At 34.1% G+C, this 27382-nt stretch overlaps 2 protein-coding genes, 1 long non-coding RNA gene and 1 other non-coding gene across 4 annotated transcripts; 2 read left to right on the top strand and 2 right to left on the bottom strand.

Annotated features, from left to right (window-relative positions):
• The first annotated feature begins 2511 nt into the window (after nt 1-2511).
• LOC127899478 (small nucleolar RNA R71) lies at nt 2512-2615 on the top strand. Its single transcript, XR_008051355.1, has one exon. It is a non-coding gene; the product is annotated as a small nucleolar RNA R71 (small nucleolar RNA).
• A 3048-nt stretch (nt 2616-5663) lies between these two features.
• LOC112497024 (uncharacterized) lies at nt 5664-7674 on the bottom strand. The gene is made up of 2 exons (XR_008051165.1): nt 6306-7674; nt 5664-5899 (listed from the first exon to the last, which is right to left on the bottom strand). It is a non-coding gene; the product is annotated as an uncharacterized LOC112497024 (long non-coding RNA).
• Nucleotides 7675-7710: 36 nt separating this feature from the next.
• LOC102631286 (geraniol 8-hydroxylase-like) lies at nt 7711-9991 on the top strand. Its single transcript, XM_006487386.3, has 2 exons — nt 7711-8916; nt 8988-9991. Exons 1-2 carry the CDS (start codon nt 8023-8025, stop codon nt 9579-9581), a joined length of 1488 nt encoding a protein of 495 aa, XP_006487449.2. The 5' UTR covers nt 7711-8022; the 3' UTR covers nt 9582-9991.
• A 14538-nt stretch (nt 9992-24529) lies between these two features.
• LOC127899201 (geraniol 8-hydroxylase-like) lies at nt 24530-26602 on the bottom strand. Its single transcript, XM_052432495.1, has 2 exons — nt 25671-26602; nt 24530-25606 (listed from the first exon to the last, which is right to left on the bottom strand). Exons 1-2 carry the CDS (start codon nt 26555-26557, stop codon nt 25000-25002), a joined length of 1494 nt encoding a protein of 497 aa, XP_052288455.1. The 5' UTR covers nt 26558-26602; the 3' UTR covers nt 24530-24999.
• Nucleotides 26603-27382: the final 780 nt, after the last annotated feature.

Here is a 27382-nt window from a genome sequence, read left to right as displayed (position 1 = left end):
GTTTTCTCTTGATCTTTTGGTGCTATGGGAATCTGATTATATCCTGAGTAGCCATCTAGAAAGCAATAAAATTCATGGCCTGCTAATCTATCAAGCATTTGATCGATAAATGGTAAAGGAAAATGGTCTTTACTTGTGACAGAATTCAACTTTCTATAATCAATGCATACACGCTATCCTGTAGTTACTCTAGTGGGTATCAATTCATTATCAGCATTCGTAACTACTGTGACTCCTGACTTTTTGGGGACAACTTGTACAGGACTGACCCATGAACTATCAGAAATGGGGTAAATGATACCTGCGTCTAATAGCTTAAGGACTTCTGTTCTAACAACTTCTTTCATGTTAGGATTTAACCGACGTTGCATCTCCCTAGTAGTTTTAGCATTTTCATCAAGGTGAATGTAATGCATGCAGTCTACTGGGTTTATACCTTTAATGTCTGCTATGGTCCATCCTAATGCCCCTTTGTGCTCTTTTAAAACATCCAACAACTTACCTTTTTGTTCATCATTGAGAGATGATGAGATGATTACTGGCAGAGTACTTTCTTTTCCCAAAAATGCATATTCCAAAGTGTTGGGCAATGGTTTGAGCTCGAGTTTCGGTGGTGATTCTGATGATGGGATGAGTTTCTTCTCTGATGGTGCTAGTTGTTCAACTCTTGACTTCCATTTATTAGTATCCATAGATGGTGCTGAGTCAAGCAAGGCGTTGACCTCATCGACTGATCTGTCAATATCAAAATCCAAACCAAAGTGAGTTAAACATGTTTGTAAAGGATCATCACTAAGGTTTGAAAGAAAAGTATCATCAACTAATGCTTCAATTAAATCCACATCCACAATTCCATCACCTGCACTGTGAGGTTGTTTGGCAATGTTGAAAATGTTTAGCTCCATAGTCATGTTGCCGAAGGACAACTGCATATTTCCAGTCCTACATTGAATGTGAGCATCCGCAGTTGCCAAGAAAGATCGGCCTAGAATAATGGGGATGTGCTTCCTTGAATCCTGTATTGGTTGAGTGTCAATTACAATGAAATCAACAGGAAAATAAAACTTGTCTACCTGGATAAGCACGTCCTCCACAATACCACGAGGTATTTTTGTAGACCGATCTGCAAGTTGTAACACCACTGGAGTTGGGTGTAATTCTCCAAGTCCAAGTTTCACGAATACAGAGTAAGGCAAAAGATTTACACTAGCTCCTAAATCCAACAAAGCATTCTCAATTGTGTGGTTCCCTATACTACATGAGATAGTGGGGGAGCCTGGGTCTTTGCATTTTAAAGGAATTTTATGTTGGAGTATAGAACTAACGTTTTCTGTTAAAAATGCCTTCTTTTGAACATGCATATTTCTCTTTTTAGTACAAAGGTCTTTAAGAAACTTGGCATAAGATGGAACTTGTTTAATAGCATCTAGCAAAGGAATGTTAACACTTACCTGTTTGAAGATTTCAAGAATCTCACCTGTGGATTTTCCCTTCTTTCCTTTCGCTAACCTCTGAGGAAATGGAGCTTTAGGAATATATTCTCGTGGGTTGGTTTCTTCTTTTTCCTCCGGTGGTGAGTCCTCAACATTCACAGGTACGATTTGATTTTCTTTTGTCACCGGCATCTCCACTTTGTTGTCGACTTCTTTTCCTTTTCTCAAGGTCATGACTGCTTTGACCTCTCCATGCTGCTGTAGTGAACTGGTACTTGCTTCACGTACTCCTTTAGGATTAGGCACTGGTTGACTTGGAAATTTGCCTTTCTCAACAGTCATTGCCAATGTCTGAACTGAAGAAGCAAGTTGTCCCACCATCTTCTCGAGGCTTGAAACTGATTGAGCTTGTGAGTTGAAGCCTGCTCTCAACTCATTTCGTAGTCCATCAATGGTGCGGTTCTGTTGCTCAATCGTAGAGTGAGTAAGATTCTTGAGATTTTGGAATGAATCCTCCCATGGTCTGAGTTGAGAGTAGTTCTGGTTCTGATTGTATGGTCCAAATGGGGGCTGAGAGGCTTGAGGATTTTGAGAAATTTGTTGCATTGGTGGAGCTGGAGCTGCTGGTCCATTCTGTTGGAATCCTTGAGACCATGAAAAATTGGGGTGGTCTCTCCATCCAGGGTTATATGTGTTGGAGTATGGGTTGTAATTCGATGGTTTTCTCATTACACCTATGGCATTGGCTTGATCTGAGTATGAGTCATGGTCATGTGGCTCTGTTGATTTAACAGTCGATAACGATGCTATTTGTCGAGCAAGACCTTCAACCATCTCCTTGACTTCTTTGATTCCCGAAGTTGACTCGCCAATTTGAACCTCATTTACTCCTTTAATTCTTCTAGTATTCCTAAGTGATCGACTCTGTTGTTGGGAATTATCCGCTTGTCGCTGGAAGAATTCCCAAATCTCGGATGCACTTTTTGACATTAGCTCTCCTCCACTTGTTGCCATTAGCCATTCTTGCATATTTGGCAATAATCCCTCCAAAAAGTATTGGCATTGGTGCCATTTCTCGTACCCATGATGTGGACACTTCAAGAGTAGCCCATTGAATCGCTCCCATGTTTCGAAAAATTGCTCGTCATCTTTCTGGGTAAACTCCGAGATTTCCCTGCGAATAGCATTGGTTTTATGCACTGGGAAATATTTATTTAAAAATTTTGTAACCATTTGTTCCCATGATGCAATGCTATTAGCAGGCAATGTATTAAGCCATGAACGAGCTCTATCCTTTAAAGAAAATGGGAATAGTCTAAGTTTAACATCATCGTTTGAAAATTTTTCATATTTAAAAGTTTGACAAATGGCATGAAAATCATTCAGATGATTATATGGATCCTCATTTTCTAGGCCATAAAATGTGGAGAGACAATTTAGCACACTAGGTTTTAATTCGAAACTCCTAGCAGCTACATTTGGGTATCTTATGCATGATGTACTCAAATTAGCTAAGGGATTGAAGTAGTCCTTAAATGGCCTCTCTTGTGGTTGCAAATCCATTTCAAATTTATTTTTAATGTGCTTTTGTGTGCGAAGTGTTTTTTCTAATTCAAGGTCGATAGGTTCAAGATTAGGTAATAATGACCTACGACCATGCATGCAAAACAAATAAAATAAAAAATAAAGATGGGAACAAAACAAATAAAAATAAAGAAGAGGGAGAAATTACAATACTAACCTTATTGCGCTATTAAAACCTTTCTATAAAAATACACAAAAAAAATACATTAAATAAATTAAATAAAAATTAAATTAATAAAATAAACAAAAATTACAAAGAAAAAAATAACTTGAAAATTAAATAACAGAATTTTAAAGAAGAGAAAAAGAAAAGAAATACTAACCTTTAAATGTAGATTCACTCTTTTTTTTAATAATAAAAAATACAAGAAAACAAATAAAAGAAATTATTCACAAAAATTAATTCTATGAATTAAAATTACTTACCTCCCCGGCAATGGCGCCAAAAACTTGTTGTGCAAATTTTAATATACTCGCAAGCGCACGAATCTATTATAGTATAGATCAATGGTGACGAGTGTCGATCCCACGAGGAGGTGGATTTTAATTGTGTAGAATTAATTTTGTGAATGGGTGATTGGATTTGTGGTGGAAATGGTTTGGAATATGCTACAACTTAAATTAAAATGGCGAGAATAAATTCTAAAATTGGTATTGAAATGGCGAGAAGAAATTGAAGAGAATTCTATTGAAATAACGTACTTGGGTATCTGGATCCGTATGAACATGCATCATGGGCTAAATAATCCGTATTAATGCCAATTAAATCATGAGGGGGGAATCCACACCTCATGAACCACGCTCTAATCAATATGGTGCTAAGGGCTTATCGTGCCAAATAATAATAACCTTGTACCAGAGGGCCGGTGAAACCAAGGCGGTACTAGACAAGATTAGTATTATTTGTCGACGAGAAGTCAAAACATCCACAAAAACTAGAGGGGAAGAGAAAATAAATTTACCAAATTAAGCCCATGACACATGTTGAGACTTCACCTTCAACCCAAGCTTGAAAGAAAATTAGCCACTCATAATTGAACTAGGGGCAAAATGGGAATTTATTAAAATACGAAGAAAATACAAGATGGAGAAGGAATTACAGAAAATGGATCCCAAAAATGGATTCAGAGATATCAAATTAGGGGGGGAGGCCCCCTTTTTATAGATACATGGAGTAAATCATGGCCATCGGATTAAAAACAGTTTGGACGCTCAGGATTGCGCCACGTCATCAGTCAACAGTCCACGGTTTGACCACGCGGATGAACAGTAACACGGTTTGACCCGACTTTGAACAGTAACGCAGTTTGGTTGAAAATAATCCTGTGTGATGCATGCACCGTACGCGGGATTTTTCGTCCACTGATATGCTGCCACGTCACCATCAACAGTACATAAGAATTTTAGTCCAACAGGATCGTGACACCTCATCAGTCAATGCCACATCATCGGTCAATGCCACGTCATCATCCGTCTATGTGAACAGTGTCGTGAACAGTAACGTATACAGTGATGTCCGTTCCGCCGTCTGATCTCTCCTTTATTGTGAAATGACTATAATGCCCCTAAAATACATAAAATACTTAATTAAAATAAAACACATGTAATTAAATCACAAGAAGGTTAAATATATAAAAGTAAGGGTTGTTAGTAAGACTTAAAATGTAAAATGACGGTTTTCTCCTTTATAAATATGCATTTTCTAACACTCAACATGCCTCAGCTAGACATCCCCAAACATGCAAGTGCTTTAGACTAGGCTTCTTACTTGTCCAAAACTCATGAGAGATTTTGGCAGTTGCTTTAGTTTGAACCCTATTAAAGATATACACTTGCGTCTTAAGCACTTCTCCCCATGGTGATTCTAGTAAGGTAGAATGACAAATCATAATCCTCACTATATCCTTAAGCGTCCTATTTCATCTTTTGTCTTCCAACAACACCTTATTATACTCCTCACCGTATCCTTAAGCATCATGTTTTGTCTTTCAATAACACCATTCATACTAGGTGAACTTAACATATTGTACTGTAGGATGATACTGCATTCCTCTATGAATTTAGCAAACGGTCCTAAACGTTGTTCACTTGAACCATCATATCTGCCATAATATTCACCACCACGATCAGAACTGATGCCTTTAATTCTTTGGCTAAGTTGATTCTTAACTTCAACCTTAAAATTTTGGAACATATCCAAGGACTGTGACTTTCCATAAAAGAGACATTTGTAGCCATATCTAGAAAAATTATCTATGACCGTTATTAAATATTGTTGACCATTCCAAGCAACCACAGGGAATGGCCCACAAATGTCCGTATGTATAAGTTCTAAGACATCCAAAGTCCTATCAGCATCAAATCTCCTTTTATTGGTTTTTTTTCCTTGATACAGTTAACACAAATATCAAACTCTGTGAAATCTAAGGGTTCAGGAATTTCGTTTGACACAAGTCTCTCTATTCTCCGTCTAGATATATGACCCAAACTCCTGTGCCATAACACAACTGAATTCTCATTGGTTAATTGTCTCTTTAAACTTAATGTACTAAATTGTAAGGATTCATTAAATGAAGTAATTGTATCAACCAAATAAAGATTATCATTACTTGACAAAGAACCAGAACCAACTAGTTTTGAATCATGAAAGAAACTCAATTTTCTATTTCCGAATAAACAAGAATAACCAGATTTGTCCAAAGCGGAAATGTAAATCAAATTTCATCTAACAGATAGAACAAAAAAGGTTTAATCGAGATCCAAATAAAATCCGGTCTTCAATAATAATCTGAATTTTTCATTTGCTTCAACTTCAACAGTCTTGCATTGCCCACATAGATGTATCTTTCAACATCACCAGGCTTTCGACAATTCAAGCAATCCTGCATAGACATACTGATGTGAGTTGTTGCACTAGAATCTATCCACCATATGTGTCTAAGTACTAAAGTTAAATTAATCTCAGAACAAACCAAACCATAACCTTCAGCTCCATAAAAAAAGTAATTAACAGCTTTTGGATCATCCGATTTCTTTTGCTGTTTCTTTTGAGGTGTTGTATATGCAACTTTCTTATTCTTTTTCTTACTTTTGTCTTTTCTTTTACACCTTATTGAAATTAGGCTTGTTAAGAGTATATCAATTTTAGTCTTTTTGTTCTTAATAAACCTCTGTTCAAGTTTTGCAAGGAACTCCTTAGTTGTAGTTTCTTTTCAAACATTAAACCCCAGAATGCTTCCAGAATATTCTTTTTTATAATCATCACACATGCGATTTGATCTCTCCTACCTTTCAATATCCTTCTTGTTATCAAGGGTACTTTCATCCGCAAGTGGTGGGGGAGAATCAACCCTTAACACAATGTCAAGATCCATGCCTGTGAGAACTATTAAGAGGTTCTCTTGCCATGACTTGAAATTAGAGTCATTTAGCATAGGAATAGAATTAATGTTGGCAGTAATACTAACAACAGACATAACTGAACAGAGAACAACAAACAAACAAAACAATCTCATATTAGTCTTAAAACAAAATTAAATTCAAATAAAGGTAAACTTCATCTCAAGATTATGGACACTCCATTAATATTTCACATTTGGACAAACTATTAACTTGTAAGTGATATCTTGATATAGTAATCAAATACTAATAATAAGAACATGTCAAATAATAAATCTTCTTTTGGGCCAATTTGTTGTTCACATGTAAAACCAAATAATCATCACGTATTTATTACCACTGGTACACATGTAATTATATTAAATATGGACCTTCAATTAATTATTCTAAAAAAATATATAAACATACGAATATTTGAATTTAAGATTGCATAAAAAATTACCAAAAATAAAAAAATTTGGGTTAAAGTCTGGTCAACGGTTAAAGTCAATGGTAAGTGGGAACTGGGAACAATTCCAATTAAAAATATTCTAATTATTTTATTTATAATTTTTAAATTTTAATTTTAATAAAATTAGATTTCAAAATATGAATAAACTTTTAAATATATGTAATTGGTTTCACCAAATATATATAATTATTTTAAATAATGTATATTTTATATATTTTTTTTATAAAATTTGAATTCCAAACCAAATCTAAGCTTGTCAAAGTGAAGCCCAGTCGAAGTATGCCTCATCCGTAGGCTGGTTATTACTGAACCCGCATTGTAGGATGGATATTTTTTACATCCTGGGGATCGGAAACAACTCCAACTCAAATCTCATGCGATCAAAGCTCATTGGACCTTTCTACTCAAAATAAATGCTCGTCTTAAGAAGACCAAATTACCCAAGGAACCAGCAATATGAAAGTGACATGACTCGAAAAACTTTATTTAGTTATGTGTTTGAAATAGTTGTGAAACAATAGTGCAAGTGTTAGGAAATTGGTGGGTGAAGTAGACATACAGCTAAAATAAAATTAGAAGAAAATAAAGAAAAAACACAAAAGAGGACATAAAAAATTACGTGGTTCGACTTTTAGACTACGTCCACGGGCGAAGACAGAAGAAAAATATTTCACTAGTGAAATAAGGATTACAAGTATTGTAATATTTTAGCTTACTACTCAAAACTCTAATACACCCAATCTCTCACTCACTAATTACATAAGAGTATTAAAACTCTTAATCTCTCACACAACTCTTTCTCTTTTACAAAACAGAGAAGAGAAACTTAAGAAAAAATGGAATGAATAAAATGAGGAGGGAGCCTCTCTATTTATAGCCAAAGTTTTGGCTATTAAATTTTTTTTTTCTTCTCACCGCCATTATCTTCTTCACTCTTCTTTTTCCTTATTTTCTTTGGGCGGCACCCATTTTTCTTCCTCTTTCTTCTTTGTCAAAGTTTCCCTTTTTTTTCTTTCCTTGGCCGGCACCTCCCAACCATAACTTTGACAGAAAGCAACTTCCAGAGTCCAGGTACTACTATAAAAGAAAGTGAAGGGACGGTATTGAAGAGACTTTCAAATAAAGAGAAATCAAAATATCAACTTCAATTCAAAGATGGATTTGTTAATTAACTGCATACTGTGGCTTGTATTCACATTGGTTTGGGTGATGGCTTTAAGTTTCGTTTCCAGAGGACGACACAAACAGCTTCCACCGGGACCGAGGCCTTATCCAGTGATCGGAAACCTTCTGGAGCTAGGTGCTAAACCTCACAAGTCACTGGCCAAGCTTGCCAAGATTCATGGGCCCATAATGAGTCTAAGACTTGGCCAGGTGACCACAGTAGTGGTTTCTTCTCCAAGCATGGCCAAAGCCATCCTTCAAAATAATGATTTATCATTCTGTGATCGAATGGTCCCTGAAGCAATCTTGTCACTGCCCTTCCCGCACCATGAATTCAGTTTGGCCTGGCTTCCAGTTTCAACAATGTGGAAAAATCTTCGAAAAATAAGCAACATGCATATTTTCACTAGTCAGAAACTCGATGCCAATCAAGAGCTCCGGCGCAAGAAAATCAAAGACCTTCTTGCTCATGTTGAAGACAATTTCCGTGCGGGTAAAGCAATAGATGTTGGCCAAGCTGCTTTCAATACTTCACTTAATTTATTATCCAACACAATTTTTTCTATTGATTTGGTTAATCCCAATGAGCGAGAGTTTAAGGATACAGTTTCTGGTATCTTGGAAGAAGTAGGAAAGCCTAACTTGTCCGACCATTTTCCTCTTCTCAAAAAGTTTGATCTGCAGGGGATAAAGCGCCGCATCACAGTTTATAGTGCCAAGATGCTCGAGGTGTTTGATCGCTTGGTTGATCAACGATTGAAGCATAGACAAGAACATGGTTGCAGTATTAGCACCGAATGTAAAGATATATTAGATACTCTTCTCAATATTATCCAAGACAAGAGTGTTGAGATTGAAACAAAACATCTCAAGCACTTTTTTGCGGTAATATTTCTTTTCCTTTTTCTTAATTTCTAGTACAAATTACAAGTTAAATAACAGTGTTCGTATACCAGGATTTGTTTATTGCGGGGAATGACACAACTTCAAGTACAATGGAATGGGCAATGGCAGAACTACTCCACAACCCTGAGGCTTTATTGAAAGCAAAATTGGAGCTAGAACAAACAGTTGGCAAGTGTAAACCAATTGAGGAATCTGACATCACTCGGCTACCTTATCTACAAGCTGTTGTTAAAGAAACTTTGAGATTGCACCCTGCAGTTCCCTTATTACTTCCCCGCAAAGCCACAAAAGATGTTGCAATTGCAGGCTTCACAGTGCCAAAAGGTGCACAAGTTTTTGTCAATGTATGGGCTATTGGCAGAGATGAAAGCACATGGGACAACCCACACACTTTTATTCCCGAAAGGTTCTTAGGGTCAAATGCTGATTTCAAAGGCCAGAATTTTGAGCTAATTCCCTTCGGAGCTGGACGACGAATTTGTCCTGGTTTACCATTGGCAATCAGAATGTTACATCTAATGTTGGGTTCACTTATTAACTCTTTTGATTGGAAGCTTGATAACCACAACATGGACATGGAAGATAAATTTGGCCTCACCGTACAAAAGGCTGAACCCCTTCATGCTGTCCCTGTTGCCATCTAGTTCTATACTATAGTTCGTAGCCAATATATAAAGCGCTTGGTGGTAGCCACTATATAAAGCGCTTGGTGGTTAGTTATATGTGTGTAATCATTCTTAAGTGCGGGCGCTTTCATTTTTTTTTTATGTAGACACGTAACTTAACAGAGTTAATCTTTAATAAACTATAAAGTCATGCGATTTAATAGCATTGAAAGCTGACTCTATTAAATTGCACGGCTTAAAAGTTTGTTCACATGAAAAAAAATGAGAGTTCCCGCACTATATTATCTCTTATAATTTATCAGCATCTATCTAATTATTCAGCTTGTTTAATCATTTTTGAGTGGATTAATATTTTAAGCAAAATATGTAAAACTTTGAATATAACAAAGGATCGTTATATATATCTTTTAATAAATCTTATTTAATCAGTACTAGTTTTGCAAGTGAGGATGATTTTTTCCCTATCTCAGCAGTTGAAATTATGCGATTATCCATTAAATGTTTGCGCGATGTTTTTGTCTCTTTCTTGCGTAAAAAAATATGCATGCAGGGTCATATTGAGTTTTTTGCATGGTATATACAATATCAGTCCAAGTCATCAAGCTAGCTAATTTGGCAATTGTATGATTTTGTCCGCACCACCGACATCTTTAAATAATGAATTACTAGAAATGGAAGCAAGATATATTGCAGAAATGTAATTGTCAAAATGTAATTGTCAAATGTAATTTGTCAGATTAAATTAGCTAGCGAAGTTACGTACGGATAGAGAAATTGTTTATCTAAAAAGGCTAAAGTGAGAGCGTAATAATAGTATTGTTTTACTAAAACTTTCTCAAGGTGTAAGAGTCCTAGAGTAAGAGCCTAATAGCTTAATATGAGATTGGCAACTAAAGTTGTGCACAGATAGAGAAACTGCTTGTCTCACAAGCATAAAGTAAGATCCTAATAACAGTATTGTGTAACTAGAACATTCTCAAAGTAAGAGCCTAATAATAGAATCGTCGGACCAGAACATTGAGGAAATCAAACTTTAGACTTTGACTTCCAATTGTATTGGATAAACGGCGTGGCCCAGAAGCTGATAGATAAGTGCCCAATAACAATATTTAAGACAAGTCTTAACATGCACAAATTATAAAGTTGTTCAATTTAGTCAAAAAATTAAATAAATAATTTGGGAGACTGTGTAATATTGTTGTATGATTGAGAATTTTTTTGTATGTAATTGGGATAGAGTAAGGCAAAAAACCATTAGGAGAATGTAGTTTAGTTATAATAATTTTACACATGGTGGATATTATTTAGTCATTCTTGATGGCTATTTTTTTTCTTTGATAGAGAAGTCTTCCACGTAAAATTTTTGTTATGTGATTGATATTATCACTACTAGAAAAATGGTCTTTACTGACTTTAGAATAGTGTCAGAAATTGCTTTCACTGACACTTGTTAATTGTGTAAGTAATCTGGGAGTCAGAAAATAGTGACACTTGTAAGTGGTGTCAGTGATTACTATTACTACAGTATCACCGATATTATGACACCATAGTGTTAGTAGTTATTGATATTTTATTAGTGTCTATGATTATTGTTACCATGGTATCACTAGTTAATTTATTTTTAAAAAATAAAAAATTGAATTGGATCATTGCCTATTGATTTATTGGTAAAATTAAAAGGCACCAAAACATAACAAAAAGAAATTGATTTATATCACAAAATCTTTTATTTCACATTTTAATATTATTAGTATATATTACAAATTCCAAAACTTTAATAACAAAAATATGTTCGAAAGAAAAGGAGCTAAAGTGAGACATAACTAAATATTACAAATATAGGGATGGGAGTGAGACATTATTTATCTCACTTGTATATACGGGACGGGTCTGGGATTGGCAAATCTCATCCGATTCCGTTTCATTGCCAACTAAGAATGATAATTTTTCTAATTGGGATAGGATCCCCTAGGATCCCATCTCTTTTGGGACGAGATTGAGACATATTTTTTTCCAAAAAAAAAAATATAAGGACGGGAGTGAGACATTTTTTCATCTCACTTGCATATACGGGATGAGACTGGGGTTGGTAAATCCCATCCCATCTCTCAATTTAGTTAAAAATTTGAAGAAAGAATTTGTGAGATTGTGGAGTATATGTTGTATGATTGAGAAATTTTTTGTATGTAATTGGGATGATCTAAGAAAAAAAACCATTAGGAGAATGTAGTTTAATTATAACAATTTTACACGTGATGGATATTATTTAGTCATTCTTGATGGCTGCATTTTTTCTTTGATAGTGAAGTTTTCCACATAAAATCTATGTTATGTGATTGATATTATTCTCCTCCTTTATTTTGTTTATATGCTTATTTGACATATTTTGTAGAGAATTTGGGTGGGAACCAAAACTTCCTAGCATTATTTATCACGAAGTTTTAATGTGTGACATATTTTTTGTATGTAATTGGGATACATATCTAATACAATTCGATGCCCAGCCTAGCACGACACGCACAAGGGTTAGGCCAAACTTAGAATTTTAGGCACGTGGACCTTAAAAGCATGGCACAATTAAAGATGGGTTAAGGCACGACACGTGAAAAAGACCGCAATAAGAATGTTTTCTTATTATTAGTATATATTACAAATTCCAAAACTTTAATAACAAAAATATGTTCGAAAGAAAAGGAGCTAAAGTGAGACATAACTAAATATTACAAATATAGGGATGGGAGTGAGACATTATTTATCTCACTTGTATATACGGGACGGGTCTGGGATTGGCAAATCTCATCCGATTCCGTTTCATTGCCAACTAAGAATGATAATTTTTCTAATTGGGATAGGATCCCCTAGGATCCCATCTCTTTTGGGACGAGATTGAGACATATTTTTTTCCAAAAAAAAAAATATAAGGACGGGAGTGAGACATTTTTTCATCTCACTTGCATATACGGGATGAGACTGGGGTTGGTAAATCCCATCCCATCTCTCAATTTAGTTAAAAATTTGAAGAAAGAATTTGTGAGATTGTGGAGTATATGTTGTATGATTGAGAAATTTTTTGTATGTAATTGGGATGATCTAAGAAAAAAACCCATTAGGAGAATGTAGTTTAATTATAACAATTTTACACGTGATGGATATTATTTAGTCATTCTTGATGGCTGCATTTTTTCTTTGATAGTGAAGTTTTCCACATAAAATCTATGTTATGTGATTGATATTATTCTCCTCCTTTATTTTGTTTATATGCTTATTTGACATATTTTGTAGAGAATTTGGGTGGGAACCAAAACTTCCTAGCATTATTTATCACGAAGTTTTAATGTGTGACATATTTTTTGTATGTAATTGGGATACATATCTAATACAATTCGATGCCCAGCCTAGCACGACACGCACAAGGGTTAGGCCAAACTTAGAATTTTAGGCACGTGGACCTTAAAAGCATGGCACAATTAAAGATGGGTTAAGGCACGACACGTGAAAAAGACCGCAATAAGAATGTTTTCTTATTATTAGTATATATTACAAATTCCAAAACTTTAATAACAAAAATATGTTCGAAAGAAAAGGAGCTAAAGTGAGACATAACTAAATATTACAAATATAGGGATGGGAGTGAGACATTATTTATCTCACTTGTATATACGGGACGGGTCTGGGATTGGCAAATCTCATCCGATTCCGTTTCATTGCCAACTAAGAATGATAATTTTTCTAATTGGGATAGGATCCCCTAGGATCCCATCTTTTTTGGGACGAGATTGAGACATATTTTTTTCCAAAAAAAAAAATATAAGGACGGGAGTGAGACATTTTTTCATCTCACTTGCATATACGGGATGAGACTGGGGTTGGTAAATCCCATCCCATCTCTCAATTTAGTTAAAAATTTGAAGAAAGAATTTGTGAGATTGTGGAGTATATGTTGTATGATTGAGAAATTTTTTGTATGTAATTGGGATGATCTAAGAAAAAAAAACCATTAGGAGAATGTAGTTTAATTATAACAATTTTACACGTGATGGATATTATTTAGTCATTCTTGATGGCTGCATTTTTTCTTTGATAGTGAAGTTTTCCACATAAAATCTATGTTATGTGATTGATATTATTCTCCACCTTTATTTTGTTTATATGCTTATTTGACATATTTTGTAGAGAATTTGGGTGGGAACCAAAACTTCCTAGCATTATTTATCACGAAGTTTTAATGTGTGACATATTTTTTGTATGTAATTGGGATACATATCTAATACAATTCGATGCCCAGCCTAGCACGACACGCACAAGGGTTAGGCCAAACTTAGAATTTTAGGCACGTGGACCTTAAAAGCGTGGCACAATTAAAGATGGGTTAAGGCACGACACGTGAAAAAGACCGCAATAAGAATGTTTTCTCTTGTATAATGAAAGTAAACTTAAAATTTTATGATTTTACAAATAACCTGAAATTGAATCTTTTAATATATTTTATTAGCCCGAGTTTTTTAAATTCATTTAATTCTTAGTTTAAAAAAGTACTATAATTGATTTATATTTATAATTTATTAAATAAATAGTTAATATCATGATTTTAATGAATAAAATTATAAATATCATGATTTTATAAATACACATTGATATTATTGTGAACTATGATCTATGACTTTATGTAAGTCTAAGCTAACATTATGTTAACCCTTAAGAAAAAATTATTATTATTGTTGTTGTTAAGAATTAAAAGAAATTCTAATACTATAAAGTCAAACTTAATAATTAATATTATATTTTCTTACTATTATTAGTTTATTATTATTGAATATGAACTTGAATTTTGAATAAGGTAAGGGATAAGTAATATATTTATATGAGCACACTTGCATTTTTTAAAATAGGTGCCCCCAAAAGCCTACTTGAGTGATTTTTAAGTAGTTTTTTTAATTGGCTGTTATGATTTGAATATTGGGGAGATAAGGGTTCCAGATTTGATTTTTGCTTTATTGCCTCCTCCTCTACCTTTTTTTTTTTTTAAATAACTAACACGCATAAATTTAGATTAAAATAAAAATAATGGTTGAGAACTAATGGATTGGATGATATGACATTGATGCTATAATATTTATGCTTCTTTGTTCTCTATCCTGATCAACGTTCCTATCAAATTTTGAATTAAATTTTATAGGTTAACCCAAATAAGAGAAAACAATTGTACTCAACAAAAAAAAAAAATGATGAGCTAAAAAATAGTCTAAATATGACTCTAACAAAATAAAGAATGCTTTCCAAGATAACTAAATTTAATTTTGTCTTACATCAAGGTGACACTAATACAAAATTAATTAACAATGATGGTTTTCAATGGCATAAGATGAGGATTTTAAAACCAACATCTTAGGTAAACATTGAAAGAGATATACTTTTCATGGCGGTTCATTAACCGTCATTAGATGTGTATTTATAATTACGGTTATTTATTACAAGGTCATTATTTGTATTTACATAAATTTTAATGACTTTTTTTACAAAAATTATCATTAAAGTGTCCTTAAAGGTATCTTTAAAGGGATCTTTCAATTTTGTTTTTTAAAAAAGGTCATTTATTAATGCTCATTTATTACATTTCTTTAAAAAAAATTTATAAGAATTTTTGTTTATAACCGTCATTAAATGTATATTTTTGACAACAGTGTTTACATAATAACCGTCGTTTTTTTGTCATTCATTACCAAAAAATAATAAATAATAAGTTGCAATTCAAGCCTATGGTTCCATTGCAATTTCTTATTAATTTCATTTAAATGTCTCATATACAAAAGATAGCTTTACCCAAAACCTTTAACATATATGAAAATCCGATTACCTAAAAATGTATACAAAATGATAAGTATGCATGTGTCATGCTTGTATATTTTCTAATAATAAAAAATTAGAAAAAGAAAAAAAATCTAGTACTGTATCTTCAATTTGCCTTCAATACTTAGCCAAAAATTCTTGATCTTCACAGCCAGCGCCAAAAAAATTTTATCTTCACAGCCCGCATATGAATTCAATTCTTTAAATATGTCCTAAGGAAACTTCCAAGTGCGTTTTTTCTACATAAACAGCAGCTAAACAGTATTTGAAAACTTCCAGATACTCTTTTTACTGGATGACAGCAGTTAAACAGCACCTGAAAGTGTTTTACCACATAAAAGCAGTTCCAGGTGCTGTTTTTGCTGCATAACAACTAAAGAGCACCTGAACACTTTCAGGTGTTGTGTTTCTGCATTAACAACAGTAAACAGTAAAAACAACACCCAGAACTTCTAGGTACTGTTTTGCTGCATAATAGCAGCTAAACAGCAATAAAACAGCCTGTTGTGCTGTTGCATAGCAGCAAAAGCATACTTAACCAAATGTAAATCATCTCAATAAGAGCACAAACAAAAAGAACAAATCACTTCCAAAAGCTTCAATAATCGTTTTATTTTAGATGGAGGAGGAGGAAGAGTTAAAGTGCACGAAGACAATTTCTTTGCTTTACCTAGTCTAGCTAGTAACTCAAGAAATCAACTCATAATAAAATTTTTGCTCTACTTAATTCAGACTAAAAAACATAAATAATTGAATTAATCTTATGGAATTTCATCAAATATCATATGTGCATGAACACATTATTCGAATTCCAAACACAGTCCAACTCTAAATCCATGAGATAAAATCCAAAACACACAATCTCTTATCAATCACACAGTTATCATCACATAAACAATTCTCGTGAACCTTACAAACACAATTCTCATAAGCAAAAGCTCTCCATTAATCCAACCTATAACAAGAAAGGAAGTAACGGACAGAATCAAAAAGCAAACCAAATCCCAAAAGAACTTACAATACCTGACTCCTCAATTAAACTTTCATTGCTGTAACTTCTACCAAAAATTATAATACAACAATTTCTATTACTCAAATTAGAACTATGTGTTCAATATGCATTAAGAACTCAACAGAAGCAAAATCCCACTTCACAAATCAACCGCGAAAGCTCAAAACTCAACAATGTTTAGATTTTAATCACTAAAAACTTAATTCCAAAAACCCATTTAATTGTACAGTCCCAGAATCATGTTTGAATCCACATATTCACCTAACGAATATCGAAACCAGACCAAGAATATATATTTACAAAGAGAAATTGATTTAGATATGAGAAAGGGACCGTCAATGTGAAAATTTAATTTTGATCGATTCCAAGACCATTTTATGATCCCGAACACTTTGAAAAGCCATTTTAATGCATGAATCATGATAATAAACATTCAACGATTATAAATTCAAATATATAATACATTTATCATGCATATACATCACACAGTCATAAAACATGTAAGCATTCAAAGATTAATAATTCAAGCATATCACTCATTTATCATGCATAGGCAATACAAAGTCATCAACAATCATCAATCAATCAATTTTAATAGCCTCCATAACATAATTAGAGATGTTAATGCGAAAAATTTCATCATCCCAAATTCATGCTGAATTTTTTAAAATTGTTCTTCACAAAGGGGTTTTGTATAAATATCGGTAAGTTATTTTTCCGTAGAGATAAATTCTAATGCAATATCTCCCTTTTAAACATAATCTTTTAAGAAGTGATGTCTAATCTCTATATGCTTTGTTCTAGAGCACTGAATGAGATTCTTTGATAGGTTTATAGCACTAGTAGTATCACACATGATAGGAATTTGTTCAAGATTAATGCCATAATCTCTAAGTATTTGTTTCATCCAAAGAGCTTATGCACAACAACTACCTACGGCAATATATTCTGCCTCGATGGTTGAGAGTGCAACCAAATTTTATTTCTTACTAAACTATGAAACAAGTGGATGACCTTGGAAATGACAAGTTCCACTAGTACTCTTCTTATTGACCTTGTGACCGGCAAAATTGGCATCCGAATAACAAGTTAAATCTATATAAGTTCCTCTAGGATACTAAAGACCAAGATCTATGGTTCCACTCAAATAACGAAAAATTCTTTGATAGCAAGCAAATGAGATTCTTTGGGACATGATTGAAATCTTGCACACAAATATACACTAAACATGATATCGGGTCTACTTGCAGTTAAATAAAGTAAAGATCTGATCATACCTCGATATATTTTGATGTCAACTTCTTTACCTTTCTCATCTTTGTTAAGCTTAATTATTGTGCTCATTAGAGTGCTCTTGGTCTTTGTGTCATCAATGCCAAATTTCGTGAGTAGATCTTTGACATATTTAGCTTGGTTGATAAAGATTCCCTCATTGTTTTGTTTGATTTGAAGTCCAAGGAAATACTTTAATTCTCCCATCATGCTCACTTCAAATTCCTTACTCATACAAAAATGAAAACTCCTTGCACATAGACTCATTAGTAGAACTAAAGATAATACCATCAACATAAATTTGAACAGCAAGTATATCTTGGTTCTTGTGCTTAACAAAGAGAGTAGTATATGAATTTCCCATTGAAAAACCATTATCCAACAAGAAATTTTTAAGCCTATCATACCATGCTCTAGGTGTTTGCTTCAATCTATACAATGCTTTTGAAAACTTATAAACATAAATTTTTCATTTTCAAAACCAGGGGGTTGTTTTACATAAACTTCCTCCATAATATAATCATTTAAGAAAGTATTTTTGACATCCATTTGAAATACAATAAAAATCTTTATAACATGAAAATGCTAACAACATCATGGATTCTAATCTAGCTACAGGTGCAAATGTTTCATCAAAATCAATTCCTTCTTCTTGGTTGTATCCTTGAGCCACTAATCTAACTTTATTTCTCATAATCACACCGGATTCATCCATTTTATTTCTAAATACCCATTTAGTACCTATAACAGATTGATGTTCCGATTGGGGAACTAATTCCTGCACATTATTTCTCTCAAATTGATTTAACTCCTCTTACATTGCCATGATCTAAGATTCATCGTTTTCAACATCAGCAAAGGCTTTCAGTTCAATTTGAGATATGAATGCAGCATGCTCACATGTATTCCTAAGTGACGATGTAGTGATTACACCTCGCGAAGGATCTCCTAAGATTAAATCTTTAGGGTGAGAAGAAACATACCTCCACTCCTTGGGGAGTGCTTGAGAAGTATCTTTATTTGGCTCCACATTTGTTTCTTCATGTTGCTCCTCTTGATTTCCAGGTGGTGTATCATTTTGGTTATCATTTGATGAATCTTCTTGTCATTCTTCATCTGCATCATCATCAACAACAACTTTCTTCACAAAAGAGGAGTTAGATTCATCAAACGTAACATGCATAGATTCTTCCACAACTAAAGTTATTTTGTTATAAACTCTATAAGCTTTGCTTGAGTTTGAATACCCAAGAAAGATGCCAACATCAGATTTTGGATCAAATTTTACCAAGATTATATTTTGTGTTCAAAATAAAATATTTTCATCCAAAAACTTTAAAATATCCAATGTTGGGTTTTCTATCTTTCCAAAACTCATAGGGAGTCTTATTGAGATAAAGCTTAATCAACACACGATTTAAAACATAACAAGTGGTGTTGACGACTTCGGCCCAAAAATACTTAGGCAAAGCATTTCATTCAACATAATCCTAGCCATTTCTTGAATAGACATATTCTTTCTCTCAACAACTCCATTTTGTTGTGGAGTCCTAGGTGATGAAAATTGACGCTTAATGCTAAAATATTACCAAAATTCTTAAATGCATGATTTTCAAAAAAGTCATTCCCTTTTCATTTTGAATCTTTTTACAGAAAACCCTAAATGCATCAAAGGCATCACCCTAAATGAACCGGCTAACCGATAAATTTTAGAGATGAGTATTTTCTTAAACTTGAACTGATTAGTAAAAATGGGCAACACAAGTGTGCAGGAAAGGTTATTGGAATTAAACGGCTAACCGTTTATATCAAACAGTGAACCGATAATTTCCAAAATGGAAATAGGTGCTAACCTTGAACCGTTGAAGACAAACGGATAAGCCTATTCTATTTTGCGTGTTGCTGGAAATAACCGGCGAACCATTAACGTCAAACAGCTAACCGATAATTTTCAGAATGTCATTCCATGCTAACCTTTAACCATTTAGTAAGAACGAATAGCATAAATTTGTTTTGCAGGTCTCTAGAAATTAACGGCAAACCGATAATGGCAAATGGTCAACTGTTTATTTAAATTTCAGCTCAACGGTCGCTTGGACAAGTAAAAACGGTTAACCGTTAATGGTTAACGGCGATTCGATTTCGCGCAGAAAGTCAACAACGGCTATATTTCATCTCCAACTATAAATAGGCTCATTCAAATTCAAACAAGGGTTGATCACAACGTTATCATTGAGCTTATAATCAAGAATACAATCTTCATTGAGTCAAAAACACATTCATGTTCCACTTATTCTTACATTTGGGCATTGATTTGTAATCATATACTTTGTGTGAGAGAAAACTAAATTTGTAATATTTGTTTGAGTGATTGTAAGTGTTGGGATACACTTGGGTTAAGAGATTGGGGATAATCTCTTCATGTAAAGGTTGATTGACACCTTATAAGTCAATTATAAGTGTTCTTGAAGCCTTGAAGGCTTAACTAGTGGAATCCTCAAGCCTGGTGTGCTTGGAGGCGTGGACGTAGGCGAGGTTGGACGAACTATGTAAAAATCTCCGTGTTTGAATCTCTTTTCCCTTATCTTTTTATATTTTGATTGATTTACCCTAAAACTGAGAAGATTGTTATGAAAATGGTGAGGAGCTTCAATAAAGTTAAATATTCTTTAATTAGTTTAGCCTTAGTATATTACAACTGTATGCTATTTCTAATTTATTTCTGATGATGATAGGAAAAGCTAAAAAAAGAGGCTGAGAAAGACTCCTTGAAGTCAGATGGAAGAAACGACATACTTGCACTGTGAGGTTCAATTCTCTCACTTAAATATAATTTAAACAAAATATGATCACACCTACTATAGATTTTGTTCCCTTCACCTATGAAGAGGCAATGGAGTCTCAAGATGTTGCCTTCTGGAAAGAGGTCATTAATGATGAAATTGACTCTATTATGGGTAATAAGACTTGGAAACTAGTTGATTTACCACCTAGCTCTAATCATATAGGTTGTAAATGGATTTTCAAAATGAAGAAGAAAGTTGATGGAACATTGAAAGATTTAAAGCAAGACTAGTAGCGAAAGGCTTTACACAAAAAGAAGACCTTGATTATTTCGATACTTATGCACCTGTTGCAAGAATTGCTACTATTCGAGTCTTGATTGCTTTGGCTTCACTTTATCATTTTGAAAATCCATCAAATTGATGTAAAACCAACTTTCTTAAATGGAGAATTAGATGAAGAAATTCACATGAAACAACCAGAAGGGTTTGTTATGTCAGGACAAGAACATAAAGTTTGTAAACTAGTCAAGTCATTATATGGTCTTAAACAGGCTCCAAAGCAACGGCATGAAAAGTTTGACAAAGTGATTGTTTCAAATGGATTTAATATTCTTGAATCTAATAAATGTGTATATAGCATATTCAATGGAAACAAATGTGTGATTATTTACTTATATGTAGATGACATGTTAATTTTTGTTATTGATAGTGAGAGCATTAAACTCACTAAATCATTATTGTCATTTAATTTTGATATGGAAGACATGGGGCTAGCGGATGTGATTTTGGGGATTAAAATTATAACAAAATGAGCATGGCCTAGTATTGACCTAATCATATTATATTAAGAAAATTTTAAAGAAATTTAATTATTATAATTGTAAGCATGTGTCAACATCTTTTGATTCAAACATAAGATTGTACCCTAACACTGGAAGAGCAGTATCCTAATTAGAATATGCATGTGTTATTGGGTGTCTTATGTATGCGATGACTTGCACTAGACCTAGCATTGCTTTCGTTGTGGGAAAGCTGAGTAGATATACTAGTAATCCAAGCCATAGAATTCTAAACTATTTAAAACATACAATGGATTATGGTATATATTACACTGGATATCCTTCGATTTTGGAAGGATTTTGGGATGTTGTTATGAAAAAATTTAATATACTTGCAAGAGTACGAATCTAAAAATAGAATAGTGATAATAAGGTCGAACCCACAGAGATTGTTATAAATTAAAAAGTCTAATTTAAATCTAAAATTAATATTAATTCTAACCTAGTTGAGCAAATCGAGTTTTCAAGAGAAATAAAACTAATTAAACTAAGAGAACAATTAAAGCAAATGAGAATTCAGTAAGATAAAAGTTACCAAGGTTTCAGAATCCACCACTATTCAATTAGTAATTACCTAATTATCAATTAATCCCAAATTTTAGAGTGACAACTCAAAATCAATCTATGTCATCTCATGAATATAACAATTAAACTCAAATAAAATTAATCTTGCTTTTTCTTCTTAATAGTATGATATCTAAGCATCCCATGTAAACATATTGAATAACAAAGAGTCAAAGTTTCCCTAAGCATTATGTGTAAACAGTTTAATGAAAGACACAGGATCAAATATAATCATGTATAGACTTTATAGATCCAAACTTAGATTTAATCAAATATTAATCAAGAACCATAAATATTAAAGCACACATACAGGGAATTAATTAAATAAAAAGATAATTATTTCATTGAATAGGGTTTCATCATTTACCTCAGTATAAGAAAATTAGCTAGATATACTTGAATTGGGAGAAACAAATAAAATAAAATCAGCCATGAAAATTGAACTGCTACTACCGGTTTTCTTCTCTCTGCCTTGCGTCTCCATTTGCTTCCTCCGGCAGCTGTTCCTTTCAAAAGCCAAAGTTCGACTTTTATAGTTAGTTGAATCCTTTCAAATTTTGATTGCAAATAAACTGCCTCACACAAGTTAACGATCGGCCCACTTATGCAAAGCCCAATTAAGCTTCATTTAATCCTCATGTGCTAGCCACTTTTAAAGCTAACATCACTTTCTCTTCTTTGTCCGCATGTGCATGATGAAAGAATTTGTTGAATTCGGTTTCCTCGGCTTGAATTAACATACATATATGCATAACTGCTCCCAAAATCAATTAATTGATGCTTCCGAAATTGAGCTCCTTTATGTCTTTTTTTTTTTATCTATAATCTCCAATTAATTCCCTATTCAACAAAATAATTTAATTAATTAAAGATAACAAATATAAATAATTAACAATTATATAATTAAGGGTAAAATATGTATTTATTATATGCTTATCAGATGGTAGTTGGATTACTGATCGAGATGATCAACATCCACAAGCGGTTGGATTTTTAATCTTGGTGGAGGAGTTATTTCATGGGGCTCAAAGAAGCAAACTTGTATAGCAGACTCCACCATGGCTGCAGAATTTATAGCTTTGACTTCTTGTTGCAAGGAAGCAGAATGGTTAAGGAATTTGCTTATAGAAATTCCTATTTGGCCTAAACCAATGCCTCATGTATCCATTCACTGTGATAGAGGCAACTTTGTCAAGGGCATACAGTCAAATCCATAATGGAAAGTTTAGGCACATTGGTCTAAGACATAGTTATGTGAGACAATTACTTACAAATGAGTAATCACAATTGACTTTGTGAAATAATACCAAAATTTGGCAGACCCCTTAACTAAAGATCTTGCATGGGATATTGTATTGAAAACTTCTAAAGGAATGGGACTGAAGCCAGCATCATCTTATCACCAATGATGGAAACTCAACCCAACACTTGAAGCATCAATATCTTGGGTTCAATGAGCAAAGTACATCATATGTTGTGATAACAAGCACTATAATATTTTAAGACGCGTCCCAAAAGTCAGTGCTTGATACCTCTAACATATGGGAAATGTTAAGCTACTTAGCTTTTAATAGACTAATAAATGTTTTAGTTACATGGATATTTTAGATAAGTCTACCTATGTGAGTGTAGGAGGTGGTACCGCTTCCTATGTAACTTGGCCAGTTACTAAAGCGCTCATGAAAACAGGATATAAACACAAGGCCAATCCACATGTCGGCTAAACAATACTTGAGAATTTGAAAACTTATGTGTGAGATATATCTGGTTAGTCAAATAAGGTCGTTGGTTCAAAGCTTGTCTACCATGCCACCTTGATTAACTTGGTGTGTTGTCACTAAGTGAAGTTTCAAGTCCAAAAGACACATTCATCTATACATAAGTTTTCCAAGCTTGTGCAAGATAATTTTTCAAAATTCATTTATTTTGAAAATGGTGGGGGATTATTGGAAAATTTTCAAAATAAATGGTATCTTATTCTAAAAACATGTCTAAATAAATGGTGTCTTATTATAAAGACATATCCAATTAATTGTGCCTTATAGAAAAAGTATCTTTTCACTTAAGGATATAAGTTTTCATGGTGACATGTCACTTGGAGATGCATCATTTCATGGTGATATTTCATTTGAAATGGTTATGGTTCAATTTGGATCATTGATTAAAATTAAATCTTGATCCAATGGCCATGAATGAAGGGGTATCATGAAAGATGACAACCTAAACGAAGGGGCACAAGTTTATCTATAAATAGAGGTCATGTTTAAGACATTTAATGATGAAAATAATGATCCCACACCACTTTTTTCTCAACACTCTTTCCAAAAACGAGTTTCATCACAAAACACTCATTTTTTTGTGCATTAAAAAATCCAATATTTTGTTTTCTGTAGGAACAATATATTGTTCTTGGCAGGCTTGCAACATTTAAGAGTATTCTGGTTTGTTTTCGCCGATGCACAATACAAACAAACAAACAAGTGCTTCACTGTATCCTAGAGGTGTATTTGTTTAACCCATGTGCATCACTCAATTGGTGGGGGCAAATAACGTCTTAAGGAAAGCGACATTTGTAACGTCCCTTGAAGTACACATTATTTTCTGCAGTTTACCTATTACTATTATTTTCTTCCACATACAAAGTTATAAATACATTACTTTACACAATAAAGTTCCACCATTATTATTGTAATTCTTTACATTTGCCATTCCTCACAAGTACATACCACCAACAGTTTTTGTGGCTAAAACAAGCATCTGCTAAAGAAAAACAAGCTTTGGCCTAAAGAAATCATTGGTCATGAAATTTTCCCGTTGGCTGTCCAACTTTGTTTAAGTAAACTGAACATTTTTCATAACAATCTCTCTTGGCTTACGTGGCTAAAAAAATCGTGGCCAAAAACATGTCTCCTTTGTCATTCAAAGTTCTACATCGTATTTGCTTACAATAATGATTCACTCAAAAAAGCGGATTTAGGTGATCGATCAGATAGTTGCCAATAAATAATAAGAAAAATAGATAAACAACAACGATGAATACATAGCAACAACATAGTGCTTTATTTGCTAAAACTAAATTCACTCCACCAGAACAAAAAGCTAACTATAGAATGGGACTAAATGGCAATAGGGATAGTACGAAGGGGTTGAGCCTTCTTTATGGTGAGGCCAAATTTTTCCTCCATGTCCGTGTTCTCATCTTCAAGCTTCCAATCAAAAGAATTAATAAGTGAACCCAACATTAGATATAACATTCTGATTGCTAATGGCAAACCAGGACAAATTCGCCGCCCAGCTCCGAAGGGGATTAGCTCAAAATTCTGGCCTTTAAAATCAACATCTGACCCCAAGAACCTCTCGGGCATAAAAGAATGAGGGTTGTCCCATATGCTTTCATCTCTGCCAATAGCCCATACATTGACAAATACTTGTGCGCCTTTTGGCACTATGAAGCCTTCAATTTCTATGTCTTCTGAGACTTTACGAGGGACTAGTAAGGGAACTGTCGGATGCAACCTAAAAGTTTCTTTAATAACTGCTTGTAGATAAGGTAAACGAGTGATGTCAGATTCCTCAATTGGGTTGCCTTTACCAACGGTTTGTTCTAACTCCAATTTTACTTTCGATAGAGCCTCAGGGTTGTGGAGTAATTCTGCCATTGCCCATTCCATTGTAATTGAAGCTGTGTCATTCCCCGCAATAAGCAAATCCGGTATATGAACTCTGTTAATTCACTTGCCATTTTCACGAGAAATTAAGAAAAAGAAAAAGAAACATTACCGCAAACAAGTGCTTGATATGTTTTGTGTCAATCATTTCACTCTTGTCTTGGATAATATCGAGGACAGTGTCTAACATATCTTTAGATTCGGTGCTAATACTGCAACCATGTTCTTGTCTTTTCTTCAATCGTTGATCAATCAAGCGATCCAACACCTCGAACATCTTGCCAGCATAAAGTGTGTTGCGGCGTCTTATACCCTGCAGATCAAGCTTTTTGAGGAGAGGAAAATGGTCGGACAAGTTAGGCTTTCCTGCTTCTTCCATCATACCCCAAACTGTATCCTTAAACTTCCTCTCATTGGGATGAACCAAATCAATAGAAAATATTGTGTTGGATAACAAATTAATTGACGTATTGAAAGCAGCTTGGCCAAAATCTATTGCCTTACCCGCAAGGCAATTTTCTTCAACATAGGCAAGAAGGTCTTTCATTTTCTTGCGCCGAAGGTCTTGACTGGCATCGAGTTTCTGACTAGTGAAAATATGCATGTTGCACATTTTTCGATAACTTCTCCACAGTGTTGAGACTGGCAGCCAGACCAAACTGAATTCATGGTGCCGGTATGGCTGGGACAAGATTGATTCAGGGACCTTTCGATCACAGGATAATGAGTCATGTTCTTTGAGGATAGCTTTGGCCGTGCTTGGAGAAGAAACCACTACTGTGGTCACCAGGCCAAGTCTTAGACTCATTATAGGGCCATGAGTCTTGGCAAGCTTGGCCAGTGACTTGTGAGGTTTAACACCCAGTTCCAGCAGGTTTCCGATCACCGGATAAGGCCTTGGTCCCGGTGGAAGATGCTTGCGTCGTCCACCGGAATTGAAACTTAAAGCCATCACGCAAAACAATGTGAATACAAGCCATAGTACGCAGCAAATATCCAAATCCATCTTTGAATTGAAGCTAATATTTTGATTTCTCTTTATTTGAAACTCAACACCATCCCTCCCTTCACTTTCTTTTATAGTAGCTGGATACTGGAAGTTGCTTTCACTGCCATTTCAAGGTCAAATGAAATGGATTTGGATTGGAGTTGAGCTGGAGTTGTTCCTACTTAGGGATGGCAAAATTCGGGTCCGGGTCCGGGTCCGGCCTTCCCGGTTCCGGACCCGGATATTATTTTTGTAATCCGGATCCGGATATAAACCCGGATTTTTTGTATCCGGGTCCGGTCCGGGTTCAACCCGGTAAAATCCGGGTTTCTGAATTACGGGTTTTGAACCCGGATCAGTAAATAAAAAAATTAAAAAATTAAAACAGCATATCCAGATTCCAGAACATTCAAAACAAATACCTGCCCTAAATTTTAATGGTTCTGAACAATAAAACATCCACAAATATAAATCTATAACATAAGTTTACAATTCAAAGTTCAAATGTTGAAGATATTATTTCGAATCTATTATCAGCAAGAATCAAAAACATTTCGAAGCATAAATCACATAACAATGCCGAAACTCACGATTCATGAACTTCAACTTCAAGAATCGGCGTCCGACAAAGGCCGCTGGTTTCTAATCGTAAACTTCTGACTGTATCGGAGCTAGTGCTGGTCGCAACGACGGCTGATGATGATGAACACAACGTTTGATGATGATGGTGGTGGCGTTTGATGATGCCGCTGATGATGACGACGGTGGCGTTTCATGGTGATGATGATGATGAAGAATAGATCCGCGAAGGCGAAGCACGATGATGAGGAGACGAGCACGAGC

The sequence above is a fragment of the Citrus sinensis genome, chromosome 8 (genome assembly GCF_022201045.2).
Source record: "Citrus sinensis cultivar Valencia sweet orange chromosome 8, DVS_A1.0, whole genome shotgun sequence".
Classification (NCBI taxonomy): domain Eukaryota; kingdom Viridiplantae; phylum Streptophyta; class Magnoliopsida; order Sapindales; family Rutaceae; genus Citrus; species Citrus sinensis.
Note: the sequence above shows the minus strand (reverse complement) of the source record. Positions and strands in the feature narration are given on the sequence as shown.

Excerpts from the sequence above, each read along its gene's own strand:
- LOC102631286 (XM_006487386.3), top strand. The coding sequence starts at position 8,023 with ATGGATTTGTTAATTAACTGCATACTGTGGCTTGTATTCACATTGGTT. Across the intron at positions 8,917-8,987 it reads ATCTCAAGCACTTTTTTGCG|GATTTGTTTATTGCGGGGAA; the intron begins GTAATATTTCTT and ends TTCGTATACCAG.
- LOC127899201 (XM_052432495.1), bottom strand. The coding sequence starts at position 26,557 with ATGGATTTGGATATTTGCTGCGTACTATGGCTTGTATTCACATTGTTT. Across the intron at positions 25,607-25,670 it reads ACAAAACATATCAAGCACTT|AGTTCATATACCGGATTTGC; the intron begins GTTTGCGGTAAT and ends GTGAATTAACAG.